Here is a 21,106-nt window from a genome sequence, read left to right as displayed (position 1 = left end):
CATCATTACAAAGAAAGCTTTGGAAACTCTATGATTACTTCCCTTTTTCCAACCTTTGTGATTGATTCTTTCAAAGTTATTATGCTGTTAACTGTGACTATGAGTTGGTTTAATGAGCTAGGCCATGTCAGTGTGTCAATAGGAGAAGGTAAATGGGTAAAACAGAATTGTTCCCACTTAGGGGTAATAGGAAAGTTGAAACAATTTTGCAAATTCGAGGCATCATCACATCCTTTTCTATCTATCCCAGAGAGAATGATCATGGCAGTAGAACATTAAAAACAAGGGAGCAGCATCTGGGAAAAAACAGAAAAAAACCACTTTGGAGGTTATGTCACTTGAGGTGACTAGCAAATGCACTGTGTGTTGCAGCAGGCATTTAGACTACCTGGAAGACTCCAGTTAAGATGCACTTCCTGGGCTGGCGCTATGGCGCAACAGGTGAAGCCACCACCTGCAGTGCCGGCATCCCATGAGTGCGAGTTCAAGTCCTGGATGCGCCACTTCTGATCCAGCTCTCTGCTGTGGCCTGGGAAAGCAATGGGGGATGGCCCAAGTCCTTGGGCCTCTGCACCCACATAGGAGACTCCTGGCTTTGGATCAGCACAGCTCCAGCCATTGCGGTCAATTGGGGAGTGAACCAGCAGATGGAAGACCTCTCTCTCTCTCTCTCTCTCTCTGCTTATCCTCTCTTTGTGTAACTCTTTCAAATAAATAAAAATAAATAAATAATTTTTTTTAAAAAAAGAGCACTTCCCATGTGAGAGTAACTGGGTCCAGTACCCATCTTAGCTCCTGATTCTAGCTTGCTGCCAGTGCAGACCTTGTGAAGTAGCATTGATGATTGAACTAATTGGCTTCCTGCCACCCACATGAGAGATGACCTAGATTAAGTTCCTGCCTTCCAGCTTCTGTCTTCGTCCGTTCCAGGTGTTTCAGATATTTGGGAGTGAACCAGCAGGTGGGAGCCCGCTCTACCCCTTGCCCACTCCCACTCTCAAATAAAAGAAAATAATGGGAAAAAAAAATGGTGACATGGGTAATTTGAGCAGGCCCTATAAACAACTTTGCTGCCAAAATTATAAACTTCAGTTTTTCACATATTATGCCATTCAAGTACTATTCTGCAAATTTGATTTCATAAACTATTTTCTGTATACTATTGTATAACTTAATATATGAACAGTGGTCTTTATATTTGATCACTGCATTCACAACTATTGCTGTAGCTTTAATTCTATAATTTTAAGCGACAGAATACAAGAAAATGGAATAAAAGAGAATATGACACAACAGTATATAGTTAGCCAGGAAAAACATGAGGTTTTTTTTTTTTTTTTTGAAAACTATGAGCTTGACTCCTTAGAAATCCAATTATAAAAATATGTGTTTTTGTAAAACAATTTCCAATGTCAACAGATTAGAAAGGCCTATCTCTGTGATTGAAAAAATTTCTGTTTCCCAGGGTAAAATGTTGCAAACAAGAGTGTCTTTTACCTTGTGAAATGAATATTAAATCCACACTTTGACAATAAACTCCAAAAAAAGAGTGTGTTTACTCATGGTCTGTTTATCCAGATCTGATAATCTACATGGGGTTAAGAATGAGCTAATGACATGGTATTTCACTTAAGAGTCAGGGAAAGAAATGCATGTACATTTGAAAAATTATTACAAAGTTCTTGCTCTTTTTTTGGGTAGACAGCATAAAACTATCAATAAACCAGTGCAATCATTACTGAACTATTGGAAATGTTGAACACTTACATGCTGCATACCTGTGAGAGAAAACTGCTCTCTACAAAGGCAGTTCCCTATATGCCTATGCAGTTGAGAACAACTGAATCACATTGTAAAAGACTATGGACCAGGGAGGTTTACAAACTATAAAAATAGTAATCAGATACAATGATTAATCTTCATACAACATTAGTAACTTTCTTAAGAAGTGTTATTCACATCAGTATTTCTCCACATATCCCATGACCCTGTACTTAAGGATAGATTCAGAACCTGGACCTAATAACTAAGTTCCAACCCTATCTGCTACCATTTGCATGGTACCCATTCTTCCATGTGACTATCTAAATTTCTTAGCATTTTCTGAGATAACTCAGGATAGCTGGGTCCTGCCTAATCTCCTAATCATCATGGGATCTGGACATGGGCCACAGATTCCCTTTCTCTTTATCTGTGTCCTTGACATTTTTTTCTTAAATTTTCCTGAGAGAGACCTCTTGTTTACTTTTCCTCTTCCTGACTGTGCTCGCAGGATGACATATTCTCCCTGTCAAACTAGGTATTTGCATATCACCTATGATATGAACATCTCTAAGACAAATATCTTATACCATGAACAGTGAACATGCTAGAGATAAAAGGAAATTCAGAATTTGCTGTTCTATCATTCATTTTTTATAGCTGATAAACCAGGGCTTAGTCCACAAAATTAAATGTTTTAAGAATGACCATGAGAAACTTCAGTCACTTGACGCCAAGTTCTGAGTTACCTCCTCAACACCAGTGTGACTCTCCCTGCACCTGGTGCTGTCAGTTCTCTTCAGTCTGGCTCCTGTCCTAAGTGGCACTATTTCCTGCTTTTTACACTAAACCTTCACCTACAACGCCAAGTGAATGATAGTCAAGTCTTCAACCATACTTACCTGAAATGTTTCCAAACTCTGATCTAGAACCTCGAGTCAACCTCCAAATCTTACAAAGGAGTTTCCTTTATCTTGCTAGTGTATGACACCTCCCTCCAACCCCACCAAAAAGATAGGCCTGTAGTATAGTGTGTGCATCCCCACATGGTGTCCTGTGTATTCACAAATCTAAAAACAGAACCACGGTGTCTTAAAACAGGAAACAAATTTAGGCAATAATATACTTCATTTTTCAACCTAAGTATCATGATTTTTTACCAAACACTAATATATTTTGTCTCTTTTTTGAGTACTCGAATGCCTAATCAAATTCCCCTATTTCAAAACTTTTGAAATACTAATTTTAAAATGAATCATCTTCCCATTTAATTTAATACCACTTTCTCCTCCATTGGAATAGAGAATAAAGAATATCATCTTTTTCATCAAAAAAGATAGATTATTTCTAAAGAGATTATATGAATAGTATACCGATTTATTCCTTTTCTCTAAGTAGTTTAATCCATACCTTTGGACTCACAAAGTGTGGAATTATGATGCTATTTGTCAGGGCCAGCGCTGCGGCTCAATAGGCTAATCCTCTACCTGCGGCGCCGGCACACCAGGTTCTAGTCCCTGTCTGGGTGCCAGATTCTGTCCCAGTTGCCCCTCTTCCAGGCCAGCTCTCTGCTGTGGCCCGGGAGTGCAGTAGAGGATGGCCCAAGTGCTTGGGCCCTGCACTCCATGGGAGACCAGGATAAGCACCTGGCTCCACTTCAGATCAGTGCGGTGCACCGGCTGCAGTGGCCATTGGAGGGTGAACCAACAGCAAAGGAAGACCTTTCTCTCTGTCTCTCTCTCTCACTGTCCACTCTGCCTGTCAAAAAAAAAAAAAAATGCTATTTGTCAGAATTTCTGCACATGATTTGGCACCTTTTCCAACTTCAGAAATACAGCAAGCATAGGAGGCAATTAACTTTTCAAAGATATTTGCATTCACTAAAAATACAAACTACAACTCCTTAAATTGCATATGGGTCAGCAGACACTTGGCTCTGAAATCTCTTGAGATGCCTACATCCCATTTGAGAGTGCCTGAGTTTGAGTCCCACCTGCACTTCAAATCTAGCTTCCTGCATATGCACGCCCTGGGAGGCAGCAGGTGATGGCCCAACTACCTGGATCCGCTTACCCCATATGGGAGACTCAGGTTGAATTTGAGGCTTCTGGCTTTAGCCTGGACCAGCCCTGTCTGTTGTGGGCATTTGAGGAGTGAATCAGCAAATGGGACATCTCTTTCTGTCTCTCTGAATTTCAAATAATTTTTTACTTGCATGTATGTCATCAAAACAAAATCCACTGGACCTGAACCAGGTCCAGTTTCCTGTACACAATGCACAGAAATTATAACAGCACCCCCCATCCCATTGGTTACTGGACGAAATTCAATGTCCTTAAAATGAGGGCTGAGACTCTCTTACCCCAACAAAGATATCCCATTACTACTTTGTCTTTGATTCCTCTTCACAGTCAGAGCAACCAACACATTATTCTCAAACTGTTTTATGGCTCTGTGTATGCCCCTCTACTTCCTGAGACAAATTCACTTCTCTGTTCTACTTCTTTAGGTCCTATCCTGTCTCCTACAACACCCTATTCTATAGCACTATGTTATTAAAAGTAACCCACTGTGATATTTCTACCCTATAATCCAAGAAATATCATTTGTATTTTTAATAGTTTTAAATTGGGAAAAGATTGATAAAATCCATCTGGGAGTGAATGTGTTTTTACATTCCCTTGTTCTATACCAACTCAATAGCATCTTTTGGGGAGAAAGTAAAAATACAATGTTAAAATACATAACATCAGTCACTTAGATCAAGACCTTGTTTGTCAGATTTCATAAAGGCATTTCTTGGGAAGACAGTGAACCTAAAAATATACTGCAATAGAAGTACAAACAGTCCATCCATTATACAGGCACAATCAGCCAACAGGGTGACAATGAATATATGGGTGTAGGCATACATATATTTGGTTCAGAAAGGGAAAAATCAGCCAAGAAATTCATTCTGATTTTGATGCATGAGCATATTGTTACCTGAGGGAGGTTAGTTAGACACTATAAAATAAGAAGCAATTCTAATCATCTTCTGAACCTTTTGACCACTAATAATTGGGTACTCAGCTGATGATGGAGAACAACTTTTCAGGCTGATTAATAGGTCATGTGTATAGAAAAGGCACCCTTTATTCATAAAACAATTATGCTAAACCTCTAATTTTTTCAAAGATTATGAAATACTGTAGTCTTTGAAGAATATAGGTTTTGGTTGCAGATGGTGTTTGTATATTATTTGTCAAGCTCATTAACATTTTTGAATTTCACATATTTCATCCTTACAACTCACAAGAACTGTAATATAAGAATTATTACTCTCCATTTAAAGGTGATAAACAAAGATTCAGAAACAATTTAGAGGTCCACCCAAGGTCAAAGATCTAGTGCAGAAGAGAGAGAGAGGCTTAGAATTTTTGATTTCCTGAAGCAGTGCTATTTTCAGAAACTCAGTAAGTAAATATTTTTATAGTTCATAAAAGTGAAGAAAATCTCTTCTTCAACCTCATTTAGTTCATTTTAGATATTTATATTGGCAATACAATTTTAGTTTGTGCCAATACAAATTGAAAAGTTGCTCATTTTCCTAAGATCGATACGCTGAGTCAATGTTTGAATGTGACTAAAACAAAATTATTAAAAGAATTTCAGTGCATGGTATGTGTAAATACGATGCCCAGATGCATCCACTGTATGCCCACGACAAGCAACACGTGACATGACTATGTCAGTGCACATGTTGAACACCAACTCTGCCTGAAAGACCAGCAGCAGCAGGCCATAGACTAGATTTTAGTGGCTTATACTTTTTACCAAGTATAACCTAGAATGAAAAATTTATTTATAAGTCACATTTTGGACACACTTTTCTAACTTTTCAGTTTGGATATATAGAAGGGTATGAGGGTAACTTATTTGCATAAATGGGAATGTGGATTAGGGGAGACTCAAAGATGTGGTCTCAAAAGCAGGAGAAATGCTAATGACTAACTAATGCTCCTGATTATGGAAGATACTTGCTTTCAGATAACAGATCTAGAAACCAGCACATCAGCAGGAAACCAGATAGGAAGCATGAAGTAGCCAGGACTCAAACAAGAACTCCAGTATGGTAAACTGTCATACCAAGAAGTGGCTTAACCCACTATACCGCAAGATCCCCCTGCCCCCAGCTAAGTATTATTTAATTCCTTACTTGAGTTAGACCCATCGCAGCAAAGATATTTGACCAACACTACACATGCCACCTAACCAACAGTTTATCTTAGCTTGACATGATCATGCAACTAGCAGGTTGTTACCAGCATAAGCAAAGGAAAAATACTACCAGCTCAGTTAAATGATATTTTGGCCAGTTTCTCACCTTTTCTGAGCTGAATTATGCTGTAGAAAGTATTATAGAGGAGACTTGTGCATCAATTTAAAAACTATTTTATATGATCTCCAAGGTCTCTGCTAATCCTAAAATTCTGTGAGTCTATCTTTCTATACTTTATATTACTTCAGGTTTCTCATTTTTGGCTAAAGGGAACAGAAATTTAGGATAAACTTTAATCAACAACTGCTATCGTTCTTAAAACATGAATTTATTTTTCTAAAATCAAAATATAAACTTCAATAAGACTAAAATTAGAAACTAGAAATAACTAATACGAAAGGAAGTAAAACACTTAGGCATTGCCCTTGAACTTTTGCTCATAATGGGGTAAGAATCTTTTAGATCTAAAAATGAGAAAAAAGAAAAGCTAAATGGCTTCCACAAAGCACTTGAAGGATTAATATCTGTCTTCTTTGATTACCCCATGATGAAATATTATCATATAATCCTATAATTTCTGCACCACTTATTTGACACTTCAGCCTTACATGAACAAACTGTCTTTGAGCCAAATGTATTTTTTATGCATATGTGAAGCTGAGAAATGCAAGAATTTTGATCCTAAGGTACATCAACCACATGTTCCATTAGTGAGAAATTTTGACTGAGTAAAAGCCAGGAAGAACAACTTGGTGACCTTGTTCCCTGAACACAGAATCATCAGATCCAATATTTGGCTCTGTCTGCCTCAGTGGCTCGACCAATATAACTATACTCCTATGGTGAAACACGTTTAAAAATTTACCACACTTTAGGTATATTCCCAGGAGATCACCACTTGAAAATATTTTAATTCAAATATCAATTATTTCAATAATTAAAAAAACAGTGTCACATTTTGTCAAAGAAAAGATCTTTGTAAACTTGGATGTAAATTCAACTTCAAACTTAACTCTACTAGGAGACCTCATTTGTTGACATTCATTTGGCAAATACATTCTCAAATCAAATGTTTAATAATCCAGATTTTCCTGTATATACATGTTTATAGTGAGATAACTGTCTATAAAAACTTGTTTATGTAAATTAATAACATATATTACCTGAGTGATTGTAATTAAAACTGGAAATGTATTAAGAATGTAGACAATATTACCTTATAACAAAAAATTCACAAAATAAAATATTTCTACAAGTGGTACATACAAGTGCACTTCACGAAGCCCATGGAAAATAGAATTAAAATATAAAATTTTCTGGTGCAAAGATTTGTTGAAATTCATGCACAGTTTTTTGATAATACACATTTTCCATAAACTTTTTTTTAAGATTTATTTATTTATTTGAAAGTCGAGTTATAGAGAGAGACAGAGAGGCAGAGAAAGAGAGAGAGGTCTTCCATCTGCTGGTTCACTCCCCAATTGACCATAATGGCCAGAGCTGCACCAATCCGAGGCCAGGAGCCAGGAGCTTCTTCCTGGTCTTTCCAAGTACTTGGACCATCTTCTACTGCTCTCCCAGGCCACAGCAGGGAGCTGGATCAGAAGTGGAGCAGTTGGCCGGCGCCATGGCTCACTTGGTTAATCCTCCACCTAGGTGCCAGCACCCCGGGTTCTAGTCCAGGTTGGGGCACCGGATTCTGTCCCGGTTGCTCCTTTTCCAGTCCAGCTCTCTGCTGTGGCCCGGGAAGGCAGTGGAGGATGGCCCAAGTGCTTGGGTCCCTGCACCCACATGGGAGACTAGGAGGAAGCACCTGGCTCCTGGTTTCGATCAGCACAGCACGCCGGCCATAGCGGCTATTTGGGGGATGAAGCAACGGAAGGAAGACATTTCTCTCTGCCTCTCTGTCTCTCTCTCATTAACCATGCCTGTCAAAAAAAAGAAAAAAAAAAAATGTTGAGCAGCTAAGACTCAAACCGGCACCTTTATGGGATGCTGGCACTGCAGGCAGCAGTTTAACCCACTACACCACAGCATCGGCCCCTCCATGAACTTTCTAAAAAATCCAGTATGCACAGTTTTCAATTTTTTTTGCACCAAAATAAACTTATGTTTCAACTGTACTTTCTATCAAACTTTTGTAGTACCCATATGCAGTGAAGACATACGAAGGGCTTCATGTGGGGAGCAACTGGGAGCAACTCGGACTGGACTGAGTTACTGGAATTAAGACTTATTCTATGCATCTGCTCTCCCACAATATGGCGCTGGGAGAGGAGGCAACAGCTTCTACCCAGCTGCCTCTCACCAACTTGACAAGCTGCAGGACCTGCTCCTGATTGGAGGAGAGCAGCGTACTCGGCGTGTGGGCAGCCGAGTTAGGATTGGCGGAGGAGGACTATAAAGGAGGAGAGAGACGGCATGCACCAGGAACATCTAAGGGGAACATCCACCTGAGGAACACCTGTGCAGCCCCCGAGAGAGCCGGCCGGCGGTGTGCCGCTCCCCTGCGGAAGTGGGGAAAGTGGCCAGGGGGAACCGCCCTTCCACGGAGGTGGAAGGGACGGTAGCCAACCCGGGAAGAACCAGCAGCAAACCCGGGGAGGGCCGAGCAGACGAAAGAACAGCGCAGGGTCCTGTGTCGTTCCTCCACGAAGAGGGGGAGCGACACTTCAAAAGTTTATGGAAAGGGCCCAGCGCTGCGGCGTAGCAATGCTGGCATCACATATGGGCATGAGTTTGACACCTGGCTGCTCCACTTCCAATCCAGCTCCCTGCTAATGGCCTGAGAAAAGCAGTGGAATATAGCCCAAATGCTTGAGTTCCTGCTACCTACATGGGAGATCTGGAAGAAACTTCTGGCTTCTGTCTTTGGACTAGCCCTGACTCGGCCACTGTGGCCATCAGCAGAGTGAAGCAGAGGAAGGAAGATTTCTGTTTCTCTCTCACTTTCTGTAACTCTCTTTAACTGTAACTTTCAAATAAATAAATATTTTTTTAAATTTTGATGAAAAAATGGAATCAAAATATAATTGCATTTTAGTGCAAAATGTTTTTGAAATCTATTATTTTTTTCATTATAAGCATTGACCATTAACTTTTTGAAGATTCCCCATATGCTAATTTTCTAGTAGCTCATTAGTTAGAATACTATGATCCATATAAAGAGGAAGATTTCTCTCTCATAGAAAAACATCATCTTTAAATACCAAAATGCAGGATAAAAGTCTTCAACTCAATTTTCAATGTTTTGTCATGCAACTTTGCTACAACACATTTGGGAAAGTTTTTTGTTTCTTTTTCTTTTTCCCATTTTTTTAATAACACTATCCTTTAGACAACATTAACATTGATGTTTGTTTTATAAGCAATAGGTCATATGAATTAAACAGTCAACAACGAATTAAAACACAGTAGGAATGCAAGACTGCAATATCTGAACTGACTGCAAAAATAATGTGATTATTTTAGGCCACTTCTGGACCAATTTGATCAATCACATTGCCTTAAAAATCCCTGGACATTTTTCCCAAATCAAGTTTCTCTTCTAAGTTATCATTGGTACAAGGTGTGATGACTTTGAGGCATCAATTAATATAAATTGGAAGCTAGAAAAGTATTAATTAAACTTGACACTCTGATTATTTAAACCTTCTATTAAAGTTGATTAGTCAGAGCATGTTGATAGCCTGTTCTTCAAAAATGACTGATGATATCAAGCTTTACTGACTTTCTCTAAGTCTACTATTTCCGACTCTTTTGAACAGAAGGAATAAATGAAGTGAGAAGAACACTGAAACAAATCTAATAGACAAACTGACTAATCTCAGACCCCCAAGGTCAAAGCAAAGCAATTCATTTCTTGGCTTTCATCAACACAAGACATGATTTATCAATCGAAGAGCAGGACTACAAACATTATACATCTCAATGATAGGTTCTTTGCACTGTAGAACTTCTTAAACAATGACAGATTGCACAATCCCCACAAAAGTAATGTCACAAGGCAAAACTCATTATATTTGCAAAAACACTTTGAGTTCTCAAAACAAATGTATAACATTATAAGCCAATATAACTGCACAAGGGAAAATAACATTTTAAATCCAGATCTTTGGGATTCTATCACCTTCATGGTCCAAAAATTTAGACATTCTTGCCCCTTAAAACACTCTTCTTATTGTAATATTTCCAGTTAAGGAGCCAGCTACCATGTGATGGGTAATTATTAAAGTCATTCTTCTTATGTTACTATAAATGTTCGATAGAAATAATCAAATCTCAAAGATTGCTTCTTCTACAAATCCAAAGTGACTCTTGGAAAGCATTATAAAAAAATAAGACCCTGAGCAAATTTCCCAACATTGTAAATGTAATCACATCAGCAGAAATTTTGTTAAAATTTATTTCTCATGTTGCAACACTTAAGGAACTATTCTATACAGTGTGTTTATAATAGCAGCTCTGAAATTCTTTCATGGAATAATGTTAGCTTTCATGAATTTTTTTTTAAATGAAATTGCATGGGGGCCAGCGCTCTGGTATAGTGGGTGAAGTCACTGCCTGTGATGTTGGCATACCATTTGGATGCAGGTTTGTGTCCCAGCTGCTACAATTCCAATCTAGCTACCTGCTGATGACCTAGGAAAAGCAAAGGAAGATGGCCCAAGTACTTGAGCCCCTGTCATCTATGTGGGAGACACAGAGAAAGCTCCTGGATCCTGGCTTCAACCAGCCCAGCCTTGGCCCTTGCAGCCATCTGGGGAGTGAACCAATGGATGGAAGATCTCTCTCTACCTCTTCTTCTCTCTCTGTAACTTTGACTTTCAAGTAAATAATTAACTCCTTTGACAAAAAGAAATGAGAAGGATAGTTAACAGAGATAATGAAAACTTGCTCTGCTTGCATTCTATATATTTTAAATCACATTGCTATTTTCTCTTTTCCAAATTAATTACTTTTTCCATTGGGTCACAATTGTAGGAAAATTGTACTGCCCAGGTGGAGGAGGATACTGAAAGATGTTGTATGTTCAGCTGATGATTCATTTCACCAGCTGCCAGAAAGTTGCATGTTGCAGCACACCTGGACACAGGCTCCCGTGACTGATTGCAAAACACATTTATCTTGGCACATCACAAAGGAGATGTAATCATAATTATTCTCTCTTGTAGTTAAATGTATTTTGGGGCTGTGTCTACCTACAGAATAATACAAATTGTACATCTGAAATAGAGCCACAGAATTTTAGGATCTTCATATTCAGTCCTTAATATTTCCCAAAGCCTTTTCTGTGTTTAAAAAATAAAATTCAGTTCTGAATAACTTAGGATGATGGTAAATTACAAGGAATGCCATTTGAAAAATTAAGACATTTGAAAAATTAAGAAATTGCTCAAAACCCTAACTTTTCTTTGGTTTAAAAATATATATAATATATATATATATATAAATACATAATAATAACATTAATTTTTACATGAAGGAGATTCTTTGTTTTTTTGCATACTTTAATTTTGAGGAGATAAATGTGTTGGCTAGATTTTACACAGTATCCTCCATGGAAGAATTGAATATTTGAATATCTAGAGTAGAAGAACACAGATTCATCAGCAATGTCCTTCTTCCCTAAAGACTAAGTAGTTACTCATGCTGTTGATCTTAAAAGTCTAGAAATTCTTAATCTCTCCTGACAACTTCTTTAATAATATGTGAAATTCAAATTACTCCAGATATATTTAATGAAGTAGACAGGTTCATGATTTCTAGAAATTGAAAATATTTCATCCAGTATAACCAGTGATAATCTTTAAGTAAGATTATATTTGATTATAAAACTCTTCTATTTGATGTTTTCCCTTTAAAATTAAACTGTTTTCTCTAAATAATAAAAAAACTTCAATGAAGGGCCAGTACTGTGGCATAGCAGGAAAAGCCAGTGTCACATCCCATATGGGCCCTAGTTCAAGTCCTGGCTGCTCCACTTGTGATCCAGCTCCCTGCTAATGCACGTGGGAAAGCAGCAGAAGATAGTTCAAGTGCTTAGGCCCGTGCACCCACATGGCAGACTGGGAAGAAACCCCTGGCTCCAGGCTTTGAATCAGCCCAGTTCAGGATGTTGTGGTCATTTGAGGAGTGAACCAGTAATTAGAAGATCTCTCTATCTTTCCCTTTCTCTCTGAGACTCTACCTTTCAAATAAATAAATATATCTTAAAAATAAGACTTCAGTAAAATCTATACAAGAATAAGAGAGTTCACAAAATGAATATTAACTTCAGTATTGAAAGTTTTGTAGAGTAGATTTCAGTACGATGTGGAATAGATGTTCATATTTTTTCAAAAGTACTGAAAAAAGATAGTTGCTTGGAAAATTGAAACCTAGAAAATACTATCATGTAAATAAAATTTTACTTTGGTCTAGAGTAAGGAGTTAATATTAGTGGTAACAGTAACCCCACACTTATGTAGAAATTAAAAAGCAACAATCATGAATCTAAGTATTTTATACATATTAATTCATCAACAAAACCTAGTGAGGTATATATTGCAATTATTATTCATTTCATTTTTTGAGACAAGAATTTTTTTTAAATTGTATTTAAGATGTACAAATTTCATGTGTTTTCTTTATATAGATTCAGGAACATAATGATACTGCCTACCCTACCCTCCCTCCCACCCATGATCCCACCCTTCTTTCTCCTCCCTCTCCTATTCCCAATCTTAATTTTTACAAAGATCTATTTGCAGTTAAATTTATACTCATTCATAAGATTAACTCTACACTAAGTAAAGAGTTCAACAAATAGTATGAAAAAAAAACCTTTTCCTCAACAGTCCCTACTTTAAGCAATCATCCAATGCTGTAAGCAATCATCCAATACTGTAAACAATCATCCAATGTCAAAATGTCAATTTCACTTCTATATATTACTTTTTAGGCACTTTATTAGTTACCAAAGATCAGGGAAACATGGTATTTGTCTTTTGGAGACTGACATATTTCCCTAAGTATAATGGTTTCCACTTGCATCCATTTTGCTGCAAAAGATAGGATTTATTTATTTTTTTAACCACTGTGTAGAATTCCATAGTGTATATTTTCCATAATTTATTTACAACAGGTAAAAAACACTGAGTCAATCCGTCAACATCATGGCTGCTCAGTATTTTTCTACCCTAAATCATGGACCATATCAGTATGCAAAACCAAGGCTCTTAAATTGGGAAGGACAGAGAGGCAAGTAAGAGAATCTCACTGCATTGTACTCAGGTGGAATACACCAGAAATTCAACTTGGGCTTTAATGGTATTAACAGTTTAAAAATGTTTAATATATGAATATCCAATAATATTGCACATGTAGCAAACAAAAACTGTGCTTAAACTGTTAACAATATTAAAAGAGGATGTTTATATCTATGCTACTGCTGTAACATATAATAAATTATAATAAATGTTACACTATGTCATGTCCACAAACATACAATTTTTTGACATTTTTTTCACAAGAAACATACTAGATTTTAGTAACTGGTTTCTTTAAAATATTTGAGACATAAGTTAGTTATAAACTACAGTAATTTCTTTCACATAGTGGAAATTAAATAAATATTTTGTGTAAAATATGATAAGCCCTGTCTTCAATCCATGTTGCCACTTCGACACTATTTGAAAAATATATAAAACAGGCCAACCTCTTTATCTCTGTAATCATTGAGCTTAGGGTCATAAGGTAGTTTAACACTGGCAAATAATTTTTTTTTTTTTTTTACTTATTTGACAGGTAGAATTAGACAGTGAGAGAGACAGAGAAAGAAAGGTCTTCCTTCTGATGGTTCACCCCAGAAATGGCCGCCACGGCCAGCGCTGCATCAAACCAAAGCCAGGAGCCAGGTGCTTCTTCCTAGTCTCCCACATGGGCGCAGGTGCCCAATCACCTGGGCCATCCTCCACTGCCTTCCAGGGCCACAACAAAGAGCTGGACTGGAAGAGGAGCAACCAGGACTAGAACCTGGTGCCCATATGGGATGCCGGCGCCGCAGGCGGAGGATTAGCCCAGTGAGCCATGGCGCTGGCCCCCATTTGCAAATAATTTTTAAAAAAATTTAAAACTTACAACATTAGTTTCTGGTAAATATTTGTTCTCTACCCACACTTTGAATTATAAACATGATAATTTGGCTATAAATTGGTCTGAAGTTTGAAGAAAGCAGCTTTTCACATATTATATTACACATCAACTTACCTAACAGTTGAATCAGACACTATGAAGCATCACTTCAACCTCCATTGCTGGGTTGTGTGTTCTAAACCCTGACAATCCTGGTACTTGCCAGATCTAATCAGCTATCTCCCAATACACTTTGTCCCAGAATTTCTTAGTATATTTTAATTTGAATTGTCAACCCTTAGGCATAATCTCTGATGTCCAGACTATTTTATATTGACTCACTTTCTTTTGGCTGTTCATTCTCTGTTGCTCTCTCCTCCTCCTCCTCCTCCTCCTCCTCCTCCTCCTCCTCCTCTCCCTGCTTCCCATCTCTCCCCCAACCTCCAAAACATTTCCTCATTATTTGAAGCTCTATATTATATTATCTACCTAGATATACTTAAACATCTCCTCCTTTCATCTCTGCCAAAGTGGGTAACCAATTGTAGTATTATTAATCGTAATATAATTGTAGTACATTAATTGTAGTATGATCACATTGTTATATTTGTTTATACATTGAACTCATTGACTGGACACGGAAATACTTGAAGACAAACCTTTTTCATCGTGTAAGATGTTCCTAGCATAAGGGTTAGAATACAGAAGATGCTTAATAAAAGTGAGGTGAATTAAATAACTTTAAAGTCTGCTTCACATTTTACTTCTTAATATTTCCATCTTTTGCCTATTTTTATGTTACTTTTCTGTGCAAATAAGATGCTTATTCACAAATAAAAATAAGTTATTTGTCTAAGTTAATTTTAGAAATATATAAATCATCATCAAATCACCAAATTAATATCTAGGAAGAAACATTAAAAAACATAATTCAGGTCCAAAACTTTGCAAGATTCTGTAACAATCTGTGAGTATTTCTAAGCTCTCAGAACTAATTACTCAATAATTACATCAATTCCTTTAGTTCAATAGTTATAAAAAATGATATATGATTAACATTCAACATTTCGAGTCTCAGCTACAGTTGTAGGAATCTATGTTAAGTTATACATATACATTTATAAAGGATAGTTTACCTAAAATGTAACTATTCTTTTATGCTTCTGGCTATAAGGAAATTTAGTATTAAAGATGGACTATATAATTAAGTTATTTATATTTACTTTATAAAATACCAAATAATTTTATCTGCATAAGACAATAATGATAATAACAAATTCAACCAGCCCACACTGAACTCCTTCTTCAGGTCCACACTTTCAACTATGTAATCTTAAATTTTACTCCACATAAAAATTACCAAGTAAATATGGCTACTTACCTTTCTGGGTTTTCTACTTCTTCAGTAACAAAGTTGAGGTAAAACCTGAAAATAAATAAATTACAAACCATTAATGTATTTTACTATTGTAATACAAAGTTACACATTTTAAATATTTAAAATTAAAATCAGAATTATGAAAACTTCATATAAAAAAACTTTTGATGTGATGAAAACTCCCACCAACGATTTTCATATTAAACCACAATTGTGGGATGCTTCTTATGTGTCAGACATTTGGAGAAATAAGAACAGAAAGTCCATAGACTCTCCACAAGGAGCTCACGGTTTACACAAGGGCCTACAGAATAATGTGATGCAGTACTGGAGCCAGAGGGTAGGTCCGGCACAGCCACGTAGGTCAAGGAAGGTTTTCCTAGAGGCCACATCACCAGCTTCAGCCTTCAAGATTGCTGACCCTCTAGCCCTGGTGATAGTGCAGTGGTGTATTGCTGCCTGGGCCTAGTATATGAGCACAGAACTGTGACAGAGGAGTCATGCCAAGGAATATGAGCAACAGTTTCGAATTCTGCAGGACAGGTGTGGCCAGGAGAGTGGAACAGAACTTAAGTATGAGATGATTTGCAACTCCTGGGAATCTAACTGTTAGTGGTATAGATAAGTCAATCAAAAAGTATGACAAAAGCATTTCTCGTTTTAGGGAACTGTTCATAGCTTCCTAGATATAAACACAGTTACAAACAGGAACCAAAATAATGTAAATAATAATGACTTGTACTTTTCAAAAATTTAGGAAAGTAAATGTTGAATGTTCTCGCCACAAAAAATGTTAAGTATGTGAGGTGATAGATATGTCAGCTAGCTTGATTTAATTATTTCACATTTTATTTATGAATCATCACAGCCCATAAATACATGCAACTATAATTTGTCAACTTAAAATTAAAAATGGAAAATTTTAAAAGATGATAAATTCTCAATTTGCACTTCATCCTTTAAAGACATGGTTTTCCAACGTGTCCCAAATAACCTCAAGTCATAAAATGATGAAGTTATCGTTTCCGTTTTCTTTTTGTATATGCAGCCAGTTGATTTTCAGCATATTGCTACTTGTCACACCATAATTTAGTAACAAAAGCATCAGAAACTTTCAACACGTCCCTAATACAGAACACTTTACTGGAAATTTCATGTGGCTAGGAGCATTCTCGGCTTCAAATTCCATAGTACTGCAAATATCATCCCAATGTCAAAGCCCTAGAAAATTTCAAAATCCTTTATTCTATCTGTGGCTCTACCAGTCCCACCCATGGGTGGGACTACCACCTTGCATCCTTGACTTTGTTCTCCAGATTAACCCCACTGGAGCCCTTTTAAAAGCTCCACGGTTCTCTCCTAAGTTTCCATATGTGAACAATGAGGCAGACTTAATCTTCAAATATATAATTGTGGCTAATCAGTTTATGAGAATGGGAAAACCAAGGGTCACGATTGGCAAGAGCTAAACACATAAAGACAAAGACCTTGCAACCTCTTCATTTCAGTCTTAGGAAATTCTCACATAGTATAAAAGTAAAAATTTCAATATATTTTGTTATTTTTTTAGAAGTCAAAGTTACCCTTTTACATAGATGCATAGGAGCATAGGTATAAAGGGACAAAATCTCTACAGTCTAAAACCAAATGGCTGGAATATGAATCTATCAGATCGTAAGACGCTAAAGTATCTCACAATCTGAAACTAAGATAAGGAAACCTGTCTTGCTCCGCTTTCATGAAAACCTCATCTCAATTCACAAGTAGGCAGCAGATGTTCAAGGTGAAGGTGTCTACAATTTTAAGGACTGTGATTTATGCAGAAACATTTGAAAAGCTGAGAGAACAGTAGTAATAAGGGTGACCTAAAACGTTAGCAGCCAAGGAGTTTTTTTAATGACTAGAAAGTTAAGTTTCAAAAAAAAAGAGGTTGTAGTTATACTAAGAAGGCAAACACCAATCAATACTTTATCTGGAATATGCACTCAGAGAAATCTGTTATAAGCCTGAGGCAATGGGAAGTACAGGAAGAAAATGGAAAAAAAACAATCACACGCATTGAGAAACAGGAGGGTGCTTCAAAAAGTTTATGGAAAAAGTAGAATTAAAAGATGTTTATCTAGAAATCACTTCTCGGTCTTTTGGCTAAGGTCAAGTGTAAAGATGTTTATCTGGGTGCAACAATATTAAAATCCAGGCTTTTTTTTTAATCATATGTATTTTTCATGAACTATTTAAAGACTCTGTATCTTTAGGCTTCTCATGTCCAAAATAGCCAGTTTCTTCATAATAATTATTTTAGAAATTGGTCTTTTCCAACAATGTTAAAGCAAGAAAGGAAGTACATGTATGAAAAAACACACAATTTCAAATATTTGCCATAGCTCCAGAGAACAGAGAAAAGGAAAGGGATTGGGGCCGGGTTGGGGACAGGAAGGAGAACGCTTCTTATTTTAGTCCAAATATTCACATCCTGTGGGAAATACACCTTCATGCTCTCCTAGTCTCTAGCAATAAGTCGGTCGTATTCTCTCTGGTTTACATCTCCTCACAGCCTCTAGAGAATGTCCACAAGATCTATTGTTCCAGCTTTTCCATGATTGTGCATAAAAGACACTGCAATGCTGGCAATGCATTCCAATTCCCAACTCTGTGACTTATTTTTAAAAGAAGCTTATTCTTTAGATTAGATTTGACACAATGGTACAAAATAATCCCAGCAGGTGCTTTAGAAGGACAAAATCCATGGAGGATATGATTTAAAAAGGAAGGGAAAAAAAGACACTGAAAAACTATTTTCTATCACACAGTTATAAAAAATAAAAATCACACCAAGCAGCATTTAGCTTTGCATCAGTAGATGGGACTGAAATTGGTTGAGTTCCCCAGGGCCAGAGGGGGAATGGTGTATGGATTTCTCTGAATGCAGACATTGGCAATAATATTAAAGTTGTTCTGACCCAACTCTGTGACCTGGCTTTGTTAATGATTTCTTTTCCCCTAATCATGTTTCTGTGAAGGAGTTTTCATCATTCTAGAAAGGTTCTGTGCTCCTCAGAGCCAAAAGCTTACCCTATTCAGATTCCCCAAGGTTTGCTGGTGTCTTTTTCCAAGGAGTTGAATGGCTCATAGAGCAAGGTCTCCAGGACAACAGTGGTCTTGCTGCTTTTACTTACAGGCTAACAGGCAGGGCAGTAAGTTCTGATGACTGGCTCTGCTTCACTGCTGTCACACTCATTAGCAATGTCTCAACATTATTTTTTTATTTTGTTAAATATTATCCCAGCAGCAGCCCTGGGGATGGAGGTTCACTTAAGTTTCATTTATAGGCCTCCATTAAGTTCTACAATCCTGTCTTTTAATTAGATCATGAAAGAGAGAGCTCAGAAAAGCAGGGAAAACACTAGGAGAGTGAATACATGCTCCTCTCTTTTGGAATGCTTTTAGCTTCCCTCATTTCATTTACATCCAGATAATAACTTTTGACCTGGAACACCAAACCAACTGACTAGCTTTTCTAAACACAGCTTCCCTTTTCTAAAACTGATGGCCATAGATTAACAACCTATTATTTCTACTTCTTCACAAAGCAGCATTCAGGTAGCACAACGACCTGTTATAGAAGCAGTTACTTATCTGTCCCCTACAAAAGCCAGTTGTATCAGATAACATTCCATTTAAAATCCGGGACTTATTTTCCAATACTGTGATTGAACTCTCAAGAATATAAGGAAATCAATGGTTTCTTGATCTTTAAAATAGGGAGTAGACATGAGGATTATAAGGGTAAAAGTATAAATAAAGGTTCATGTCAACTGCTTTTAGCTTGTAAACAGAATAACATTTTAGGCTGAACAGCAATAAAATTTGCTAATAAGATAATTCAAAATAAGTAGAGTCTTTATGCACCAAGAAATCTATCGGTCCTCAAAAGCCTACAGAAGTGGAGACAATTTGCTCTACTTTAATAAAGCAGGTGACCTGAATATTCAGCGCTGGGTAGAAATATTTTTAAGATTCCATGGGAACAGAAGCATGGTACTTGCAGGCAAAAGAAACTTCATTCAACAGAATTAATCAAATCCCCCTTGTGACTATCTCCACATTCCACATTCCTGATTGAATATTGCTGGGTTCCCAAGGCTTGGCTGCAGCTGAGAGCTTTTGCTATCCCCCAGGCCCCCCGCCCAGACTTTGCTCTACATCTCCCAGTGACCCTTTGGTAGCTTGGCTGCTGCCCCAGGGCATGGAACTCTGATCCCCGCTGAACAGCCACAGAAGAGTTGATTCTGCTTCTCACCCTGTAATCACACTTCGTTCTTTTCTCTGTCCAGCACCACATTGTGCTTTGGACAAAAGTAAAAAGACTTCAAACGCACTGAGTGATTCAAAACTGAGGCTTACACACAATGGCTAACAAAATATTCTGGGAATATATAAACATTTTTCAATCATCTCCTTTGAGCTATGATTTTCTAACCTTCAAACATATTTTGTTTCAAAGCCATGTTAAAATTTTAAGTTCCTACACCCTCGTAAATCTTTTCTGATGCTATATTTTCATAATTCCATAAGATTAATAGGGTACACATTCCACTTATTTTGAAATATATCTTTATGTTCCATGCACTCATTGGAAGGTAAGAGTCTAAAAACAAAAAAAAAAAAAAAAAAAAAAAAAAAAAACCAGGAAATTGCATTTGTATTGGAAGTATATTTACATAATGTTTGAGCTAGTGCAGTTTCCTGATTTCATGTCTAGGCTCATAGAACATTCTCACACCCCAAACTGTATGACTATTAGTCATATAAGTAATTAAAAAGAAATATTGCTATTATTTACTCCAAAACTGTTAACATTAATCTTACTTCAACTATTTTGATGTTTGAATAAAACTTTTCTAACCAAGAGGCTTTCTTGCAGCAGCCGCTTCCATTAAATCTTATTAGGTATATAAAATAAGTCAGGAAAGGATTATTGCTATTCAAGTATCTGAGTCAAGCAAAGCATAAAAACAAACTTCCAATGCTTTAACCAGAATAGTAGATATCACAGATAGACGTCTACCAAAAGAAATGCAAGCAAAGCTTCACAATTTTAATCATCTTTGCTGCATTTTTGTTTTCAGATGTGGAGGGAATGTTAAGGATCTTTTAAGGATAAGGCCTTTTAAATGCAACAGATTTTCTACTACTACTGATTTTATTATCTCAGCTTCTCTTTCCCTGCCTGGACAGCACCATTTTACCTCCTAAGGCCACTTACTTGTTTGTCAGAATTACTTTCTTTTCTTGGAAAGATCAGTTAATTACCATGTGTCATTTGTCATATGTGTCAGTACTCTTGGAGCTTTAGCTGAAAGGCATGTTGATGAGCAAAGCACTAATGTTTGATACCGCATGACACTATTCTGTCCTTATGGAAACATGCTAAGGGGATTCATACTCACTCTTAAAACCTAGAATTTGCTTGCTTTTTATGACATGCAGCTAAATTGTAGAGTCTTCTTTACTGAGTTGGTTCTCAGAAAACCAGAGAATGGTTTGTTGAACATTTGAAATTAAGGAAATCCAAAAGGGCTATGGAAGTT

General features: G+C 37.0%; 1 protein-coding gene across 1 annotated transcript in view; it reads right to left on the bottom strand.

Moving 5' to 3' along the window:
• Window positions 1–21,106, bottom strand: part of SLC7A11 (solute carrier family 7 member 11) — an 83,096-nt gene that overhangs the window by 37,441 nt on the left and 24,549 nt on the right. The window contains exon 6 of the mRNA XM_008267436.4: window positions 15,519–15,563. Within this exon, the coding sequence (XP_008265658.2) occupies window positions 15,519–15,563 (45 nt within the window). The remainder of the gene's footprint in view (window positions 1–15,518; window positions 15,564–21,106) is intronic.

The sequence above is a fragment of the Oryctolagus cuniculus genome, chromosome 8 (genome assembly GCF_964237555.1).
Source record: "Oryctolagus cuniculus chromosome 8, mOryCun1.1, whole genome shotgun sequence".
Lineage (NCBI taxonomy): Eukaryota > Metazoa > Chordata > Mammalia > Lagomorpha > Leporidae > Oryctolagus > Oryctolagus cuniculus.
The sequence above is the reverse complement of the archived record's forward strand: the minus strand, read 5'-3'. Positions and strand labels throughout refer to the sequence as shown.